Source organism: Quercus lobata, chromosome 7 (assembly GCF_001633185.2).
Source record: "Quercus lobata isolate SW786 chromosome 7, ValleyOak3.0 Primary Assembly, whole genome shotgun sequence".
In the NCBI taxonomy this organism is placed as follows: Eukaryota; Viridiplantae; Streptophyta; class Magnoliopsida; order Fagales; family Fagaceae; genus Quercus; species Quercus lobata.
The window spans coordinates 30,905,927-30,915,528 of record NC_044910.1 but is presented as its reverse complement, the minus strand read 5'-3'; the positions used below and the strand labels follow the sequence as shown (position 1 = coordinate 30,915,528).

At 42.0% G+C, this 9,602-nt stretch overlaps 1 protein-coding gene across 1 annotated transcript; it reads left to right on the top strand.

The window, feature by feature from the left end:
- Window positions 1–6,019: 6,019 nt before the first annotated feature.
- On the top strand, window positions 6,020–9,164 carry LOC115952436 (glucose-induced degradation protein 4 homolog). The gene is made up of 8 exons (XM_031069609.1): window positions 6,020–6,208; window positions 6,714–6,769; window positions 7,148–7,291; window positions 8,117–8,190; window positions 8,294–8,348; window positions 8,461–8,523; window positions 8,610–8,737; window positions 8,962–9,164. The coding sequence occupies exons 1-8, from the start codon at window positions 6,163–6,165 to the stop codon at window positions 9,038–9,040; spliced, it is 645 nt and encodes a 214-aa protein (XP_030925469.1). The 5' UTR covers window positions 6,020–6,162; the 3' UTR covers window positions 9,041–9,164.
- Window positions 9,165–9,602: the final 438 nt, after the last annotated feature.

The following is a 9,602-nucleotide window of genomic DNA, read 5'->3' as shown; positions in this document are numbered from 1 at the left end:
ATTATGCGCCGAGGACGTGGCTAGAGTGGCCAGCGAGTCTGCATGGGTATTTACACTCCTGGAAATGTGCGTCAGATTGAAGGACTCGAAACCCGTCTGTAGGCGTTTGACTTGTCCTAGATACTCCTGCATTCTACCATCTCTGGCTTCCAGCTCACCCATCACTTGTCCAACGACCAATCTGGAGTCCAAGAATACCTCTATCATTCTTCCGCCCAACCTTTGAACCATCGTCATCCCTTGAAGTAAGGCTTCGTATTCGGCTTCATTGTTCGTAGCCGAGAACCCGAGTCTCAGTGATTTTTCAATGGCAGCACCGTCCGGTGATATTAAAACTATTTCGACTCCAGATCCTCTCTGGTTGGCCGCGCCATCCACGTAGACCTTCCAATGCAAGGTCCCCCCTGTTGAAATTGCGCCGACCAATTTTCCATCCATGTCTTTCTTCTCGGTTACTGTTTCTATAGAAGGTTCAGCAAACTCCGCTACCAAGTCTGCGAAGACCTGACCTTTGATGGAGGGTCTGGGCATATATTTGATATCAAAGGCCCCCAAAAGCGCACTCCACATGGCGATCCTTCCTGTGTAGTCAGCGCTTCGGAGCACTGCTCGAAGGGGAAGCTGAGTTAGGACGATGACTATATGCGCCTGAAAGTAATGAGGGAGCTTCCGTGTGGCATGTACTATCGCCAGGATTGCCTTTTCTAGAGGTAGGTACCTCACCTCGGCCTTATGTAATGATTTGCTCACATAGTAAACCGGTCGCTGCACCCCATTATCATCCCGTATCAATACCAGGATTACAGCATGGGGAGCTACAGCGATGTACGCAAACAGCACCTCGTCTGCCTCAGGGCTTGACATGATGGGTGGCCGTGACAGGTATTCCTTAAGCTGCTGGAAAGCCCGAACACAATCCTCGGACCATTCAAACCCTTTCCACTTGTTTATTAGGAGGTAAAAAGGTCGGCATCGATCTGCTAATCGTGATATGAACCGGTTTAACGCTGCAATCATACCAGTGAGCTTCTGCACTTCCTTCGGGTTCCGAGAAGTCTGTAGGCTGTTAATTGCCTTGAATTAGTCGGGGCTTACTTCTATTCCTCGGTGGGTTACCATGTACCCTAAAAATTTCCCCGACCCGACCCCGAATGAGCATTTGGAAGCATTCAGCCGCAACCGATGTTCCCTTAAGATAGCGAAGATTCTTCCAAGGTCTTTTATGTGCTCGGACACCCTTTTACTTTTCACAACCATATCGTCTATGTAAACCTCAATGATCTTGCCCAACTGTGACTCGAACATCCGGGTCATCATCCTTTGGTAGGTTGAGCAGGCGTTCTTTAGCCCAAACGGCATTACCTTATAGTGATAATTTCCGATGGGCGTCATGAAAGCTGTCTTCTCCTGGTCTTCTAGCGCGAGGGGTATCTGATGATAGCCCTGGAAGGCGTCCAGGAAACTCATTCGAGGGTGGCCCACGGTTGCATCCACCAATCTGTCGATTCGGGGCAGAAGAAACGGGTCCTTTGGGCACGCCTTGTTCAGGTCCGTGAAGTCCACGCAGACCCTCCACTTCCCTGTCTTCTTCTTTACCACCACCGTGTTTGCCAACCATTAGGGGTAAAAGACCTCTTTAATAGCCCCTGCTCTTTTCAGTTTTGCCACTTCATCTCTTACGGCACTAGCATGTTCCTTTGAAGGGCGTCGGGGTAGTTGCTTCTTCGGAGTGGAAGAAGGGTTGACGTTCAGGTGGTGACAAATAAGGCTAGGATCAACTCCCGGGGCGTCGTAGGCGTCCCATGCAAACACATCGACATTCTCTCTAAGAAATCTGACCAGTTCTTCTTTTTCTTGAGCAGGCAACTCAGAGCCGATCTGGAAAAACTTCTCCGGGTCGTCGCTGACGACGATCTTATCTAAACTTTCACATCGTACCTCCTCGGCTGGCCCGTCGCCCTGCCCTGCCGAGGTGGCTGGTTGCTATAAGCTCTCTGGGGCCGAGGACTCGGTATGGGGCCTATGTAAAATGGCGACCACCATACACTTCCTGGCCTCGGCCTGATCTCCTCGGATCTCTTCTACTTGTCCTCTGGATGGGTATTTTACTTTTTGGTGAAGTGTGGAGGTTACGGCTTCCAGGACATGGATCCATGGCCTGGCAACTATTGCGATGTAGGGTGAGTAAGCGTCGACCACGATAAAATTCACCTCTACCACCTCTAACCCAGTCTGTACGGGTAGTCGGATTTGCCCCTTTGGCGTAACAATCCTTCCTTCGAAGCTAAGAAGGGGGGAATCATAGGCTGCCAAATCTTCAGGCTTCAAGTTCAGCCCCTTGTATAGATCAGGGTACATTATCTCTACCGCACTTCCCGAGTCTACTAACACCCTTTTTACATCGAAGCCCCCAATTCTTAACGTAACCACCAAGGCATCGTCGTGAGGTTGAATAGTTCCTCTCTTATCCTCGTCCGAGAATCCTAGTATCAAGGAGCTTCTCTTTCTTAACCTTTTGGGTTCCCTTTGCTTGGTCCCGGAGGGGAGCCGATCAACAGCTAGTACCCTGGGGAAGGGCGGCCCAGTTCTTCCTGGTGCGGCGAGGATGACATGAATCGTTCCAGTAGGGGGTCTTAAAGACACCTCCTCTCGAGACTCCTGTACTGCTGGACCGGGATGGCCGCTCGAGGGGTGCAGAAGGTGACGCAACTTCCCTTCTCGGACCAACTGATCTAAGTGATTCCATAGATTTCTGCAATCCTCAGTGGTATGCCCATGGTCCTGATGATAGTGGCAGTACAGGTTTTGGTTACATTTGGAAGGGTCTCCAGCCATCTTTCCCGGCCTCCTGAAATAGGGCTCGTTCCTTACTTTCTCCAGCACTTGTTGTACTGGCTCCCTGAACACGGCATTCACTGTCTGCGGGTTGCTCTGTCCAGCCTGTCGCGAAAAATCTCTCCTCGGCTGGCTAGGGTTATACCGTTCCGATCTAAAATCACTTGCTTTGGGGGGAATGACCTTCTCCTTTCCCCTTCCTTGCAGCTGATCTTCTTCCACCCTTTTGTACTTGTCGATCCTATCCCTCAACTGATCAACGTTGGCAACCGGTTTACCAGTGAGGGATTTCCTTAAGCCATGCTCGATGGGGAATCCGCTTTTGAACGTGCTGATAGCGACAGCATCATGGTTGTCATCTAGGTCGTTATACACCTCCCAATATCTATCCGAGTATGCTTTCAGAGTCTCGCCTTCGTGCATGGATAAGGACAATAGCGAACTGAGGGGTCTGGGGACTCTGGTGTTGGTGATAAAGCAGGAGCAGAAATCCCGAGTGAGATGCTTGTATGAGCTTATGGAATTTGTCTTCAGGCCGTTGAACCACCTCATCGCCATTAATCCCAAGCTGGATGGGAAGATTTTGCACATAAGGGCTTCATTTTGCGGGTAGATTGTCATTTTTTGGTTAAACTGACTCACATGCTCTACCGGGTCTGCTCGGCCGTTATAGATGGCGAATGCCGGTTGGTTGAAGCGTCGAGGCAGCTTAGCCCTTTCAATTCTATACGTGAAGGGGGACCTTGAAACCTGGTCCAGCGCCTTCTTCATGGCATCGTTTCCCGAACCCTTACTGGATGTGCTCTCATACTTCCGCACAGGGCGTGGTTCCTTTTCGTAGGAAAAGGTTTCACTTGGGGGGTCCTTGACCTCCGTCGGTAACTTGCATCCTCCGCATTAGAGGACTCGTCTGAGTCAGAAGGAGATCGTTTTCGCTGCACTCGTCGTAGCTTCCTTTTCAGATCATCTATCTCTCGCTGCATGGTCTGGTGACTGTTTCGCCTCTGGGACACATGACTACCTATCTGAGTGTGACTCTGGCTTGTCCGGATAGTATGCACACTTCCCTCACAATTTCCCCTGCCGCCTGGGTTGACGGGGTTATTTTGCCTCTGGGACTCGGCGGGTTGTGTCTGTTGGGAGTTAGCCTGATGAGGATTCTCCTGGTGTGGACCTAGTTCTGCCATGCTCGACCGTTATGCTAGTTGATGCCCTAGTTCTTCCCACAGACGGCGCCAATTGTAGTTGCACTATTTTCCTGGCCCAAATTCTATTGATCAGGCCTTGGCCCAAGGCGCAACCCACAATAAATATTTGTAGAGGATGGGTCAAAGAACTCAGCCTCAATGAGCCTATTCGGTCTGATACATGGACAATGTTGTTGCAGAAAAATAAAAACACAAGAATGGATCTCTAACGTATGATTCTATTTCTTCAGTTCCGAATACAGTTTTTTCCGTCCCCTTCTTTGAGGGACTCCACTACATTATATAGTTCTCCTCTTCTCATCTCAACCTTACACTTGTTGATCATCTAAGCATCTACTTGAGCACCTGTCCCATCAGACGCCCTTATCACTTTCTTTGTGAGTTGCAGAGGCCAAGGTAGTACTGTTCAGGAGTCTTTTCCTCATTAATGCGGCCAAGAGGGTGGTTGGGGCGCAATTAATGTGGTGGTGGCAACTTTCCATGAGATATTTTGGATTTTATTCATTTTATATGTTAGGAGGATGAACTGAAATGGTTGGGGCGAGTTCCTCGTCTGGGCTTCGTAATGTCCGAGGAAGAGTTACTCCTCGGAAAGGTTTCCTTGGCGCTATTGGGACTAAGTAATGCTTTATCTGTGATTTTTCTTCGGACAGGACGTTCCTCGGACGGGCCTGAATTTGGACTAGCCCATTATTTTTAGGTCGGGCCCCACAATATCTATTTTAACATCTCACTTAACAATGCATGATAATCTCATCTCTTATTTTAACATACAACCAATCACCATGGCACAACCAATAAGACAACAACCATGGCACCCAACCACAACAACCCATGGCACAACCCATAGCAACCAACCACGCAACCACCACCATAATCCAACAACCCAACACACAATCCAAGCAAAAAAAACTTAGCAACCATCACCTAAAACCTAGCAAAGCCCATCCACAACCCACCAAAATCGAGCAACACCTTTCTTGGCAGCCCAATCCAAAATCAACCCAGCCACAAACTTGCGTATCCACTGTGACTTGTGTACATCATCGGCCATTGGAAGCCTAGGCCATCACAATCATTGTCCACCCTAGGCCTAAGAGAGAGAGTTTTGAGAGTGTGAAAATAGAAGAGAGTGCAAGAGACAAGGAGAGTGTGAGAGAAATTATTTAAAAAATGAATAGCAACTTGTTAGTAGCAATTACTATAACAAGTTGCTAAAAATCGTTTAACTTAGGCAATTTGGATGAAAAATGTTTTTTTTTTTTTTTTTGGGTGATATTGGGGGTGCTATAAAGCATTTTGGCTATTTTAATCAAAGATTATGAGATATTATTATATGTGACCATTGTGTAACTAATTATATTTAAATTTTTCCATAGAAAATTTGTATTTAAATTTTGGTAAAATACTTGCAATTGTTAAAAATATGGTACAGAAGATTTATATTTCTTTTTGGAAAGGGTAAACTTTTTCATTTGTATGAGTACCTATTTGAATTTAAAATCGCAGATGTGATGAAAAAAAAATTAAGGGGGTGTTTGGTAATATTGTTCTAGTAATGTTGTTTGTATTTTTTAGAAAAATGTGTGGGTGAAAAAATGTATAAAAAAAAAGTATAATATTGTTTAAAAACTGAAAATTATTGCTCAAAATCACATACCAAACGTCTATTTAGATACCACTTACTTTACTGAAACTGAAAATTTATTGTTAAAAGTACTGTATATAAAGATAAAAGTTATTTCTAATAATACAGTAAAACTCATAAATAATACTAAAAACAATAATAAAACTTATAAATAATAACAAAAATAAACTAAATAAGAAAATATTTTTCATTTTTCATTTCATTCCAAGCGTTGGTCAAACGCCCCTAAAATGCAATGATATCCAAATAAAAGCGGTGAAACTCGAGGACACGTCGCATAAAAGAAAAAATAATAATTTAAAAGGGGCAACAAGTGACGAGTCGGATCCACTCTGACCGGACCGCCCCGGATAGTGGGTAAATCCTTGGAGTTGGACCTTTTGTCACTTTCGGAGTTTTTAGACAAAATCGAATACCCGAACAAGGAAGCGAACTGTGATTGGAATTGGATCATATCAATCAACAAATCAGATGCCAGTGAGAGTGGTGGAAAGCTCCGCCCCTTCTCAAGTTTCAGGTTTTTATTTTGTCTTTGCTTTACTTTCCTTACAATATTTTTCTTACGTTAGGGCTTTCCTTACGTTCTTTCTTTTTAACTCTTTTTTTCACTCCTACGTTAATTTTAAAATTGCAAAATCTCTCTCCGATAACAGAAATTTAGGTTCACAGCCAACCTATTGACAATAATTTATACACAAGTTTAGATTTCTTTATTTTCGCATGTTGTCCTTTTATTACATGTTTTTAGAGGTTCCTGCTATGCTTAATTTTAGAATTCATAGTGAATTTTTAAGGATCCTAATTAAAACTTAGTTACAGTAACTTATAACTTAGGTGTTGTACTACATTAAGTTTCAGAATTAAGTTCAAACTCGTGATTACATTGACCAATAAAACACAAACAATGTTATCTTTTCCGTGGACAATTAAACTTTAATGCAACCAGTTGTTTGAATTTTTAATGTACTAAGTTTTACCTGCGTTTAAATTTTGTTTTAATCTATGTATGTTTAATTGTGAAGGTGCAAATTCTGGAAAGACTTCACCTCCGGCATGCACACTTTTGAGTGTTGGACAGGTTATTCTTTGGCCCCCCTTTTTTTTTTCCCTTATATAAAGTTTACTTCTCGGTAAGATTTTGGTACTCGGTTTAACATACATTAAAGCCTATGTGATCTGAGCTTTGAGTAGTTATTTTTATATTCAACTATTACTAGGTACCGCGTGTACAATTATAGTCAAGTTCAAGCAAATGCATGAGATTTCCCTTTAACCATTTGAAGTGAAAAGTATAGATCTACATAATTTACTGCCAAATGGAATCGTTTTGATAAATTCTTTATAATCTCAATCAAAGATTCGTAAGCCTAATTATATGAGTTGGCTAATCATCATTGCATTAGTTGAGAAGTACTCTGGTACTCAGAATGTTTCTTAAAGCATAATTTTGTCGCAGGCATTCTCTGGTACTCAGAATGTTTCTAGTCTTCAAAAAGATGAAGCATGGAGAGTTAATGTTCGCATACAGGGATGTGACCTTGAACATGGGTATCTATGTGGCACCATGGAAGCTCTCAATGTTCCTATGGCAGACACACCAGTAAGCACTTCTTCAATTTGGTTTTTTCATTTAACAACCACCAGAAACATTAATAATTCTTTTGTGTGTGTGTTCTCTGTTATATGGAGGATAGTGCTAAAAACGTGACTTATGAATGTAAAAACACAATGGCCAATGAGCTCTAGCCTCTAGGCCTTTAACACAAATGGTACCTTCTCCCCTTTTAAGAGCAGAATGGGGGTGAGATCATGGGTTCAAGACCCACCTGGTGCATGTGTAATTTACTAATAAAAAGATAAATGTGAATGCACCATGAAAGAATTAAGCAGATACAGAGTTTTTGTGAACTTCTGTCTACAATACTTTATCTCCTAAGTAGGTTAACAGTAGTTTTTTAAGAGGCAGCTGATCAAGAGGTTTCTTCCCCCACTGGCCTTTCAATATTCTGATTGTTGTGTAATTCTCCTTAATTGCCATGTAACTGTATTACATTGCCATGTTTACCTAATTGATTGTTATCATGCATTCTCCATCTTCTTTGGTTGCAGCAGCCGTGAATTTCAGTTGCTCAAATTCAAATTTTACTCTTTGTTTTATACTTTTTTTTATCAGCATGATGTACACATGAATGCTCCGTAACAGAATATGTGATGCAATTGTACTTTTGGCCATAAATTGTTTGGTTATATTTTCTCAACCTAATGAAACTGGGCTGAATAGCATGCCTGAATCTTGATATGCAACTGGCACTTCATTCAGACAACTGCTAAGGTGTCATGACCCCCTTGTTTACTATAGTTGTAATATGGCAATTTGCCTTCTTTGTCTGTGGAGAATTTTTTGTTTCATTTACGATTATGTCAGGTAGTGACCTTCTGGGAAGGGGAGATTGTTGATACGATAAATTATACTTTCTTCACTGGCAAATGGGAAGCGACGTATGTTCCTCTCCTCTTCCATCTATTTTATCATAGAAGACTTTTTAAACAACAGTGATCTTGGACAAAAAAATCCAATGCTGACTGGATGATCTCTTGACAGGCCAGAGGATGATAAAAAGCACTGGGACAAGTTTCCATCCTTCTCTCCCTTTAAGGTAAAGATTTGGAACTTTTTTGTTCACCATGTGCAGTATATGCTCTACTCTACTTGTCAAAAAAAAAGTGCAGTATATGCTCTGCTCTGTTAACTAGTTCTGTTCTTTTCAGAGTCAAGTGGAAATTGACGGTGGCAAAAATGTGGACCTGAGTAACTATCCATACATATTTATGGTAACGTAGTCTCAATTATTTCATCATTTGGTGAAAGAGCTTGCCATATGAAGTACTAATGTGCCTATTTTGTTTTGTTGGTGCAGAGATGGAAAGAGCAATATTTTGTGAATGTTGGGACAGACTGTGGGTTAACTATAGCTGGTTTTTACTATGTTTGTTTCTCTTGTAGTGATGGCTCCATCAGTGGTTTCTATTATGATCCTAATAGCAGGTATCTCCTCCACACTGTTGGTTAAACTGTTCTGGTTTCTCTTTCTTCAAATTATAGAATGCAGTAATTTCCCTTTACCAACAGAGATGTGCATATGCTCATAAGGTATTTTCATTTCTGTTAGATGACTCCACCCCCCCCCCCCCCCCAAAAAAAAAAAAAGAACATGGGCGCATACAAATAAATTAAACTGATTGATGATAATTACTTGAAACTGCCTGCAGCCCATTTCAGAAGCTTGAGCTGAAATCAACTAATGATGGAAGATCAGGTTTCAGTTTTTCATCATATGAGTTGCAATAAAATGGAAGAAATGCATCTGATTTCAAGGTAGAACTTGATTGAACTTTGCTTGGTCAGGTGAATTCTTTGATTTACATCTTGGACAAACTGAGGTATTATGCAAGAGCACAATGTATCCAATTATTGTATAAGTGTTATATTGGAAAAATTGATGAGCGATGTAGATCTGTTTGTACTGCTTAGAGTACATCTTGAGTTATTATATGTGAATTTAAGTTTAAAATGCACTTCACGGCAAAAGGGTTTTCTTTTTTCTTTTTGAGATTTCATTGCACAACGATAACAGAATATATTTTACACACATATTTCAAGCTATACAAGTAAACAAACCTTCAAAAGGTAATAAAATTATAAAAACCAACAAATAACAACCAAGTGACCAACCAATTAGAGCAGTTAACTTTAGTATGATAAGAAAAATACCTAATAATTACAAAGCCTTCTGTTAAGCTTGGAACATCAGCATCTTTAACATACCATAGAAGGCCTCTCAAGATCTAACATCAGCATCACATCCCATACAGGTCAAGTCAAAGTATTTCTATCCATTTTATTTTTTAAT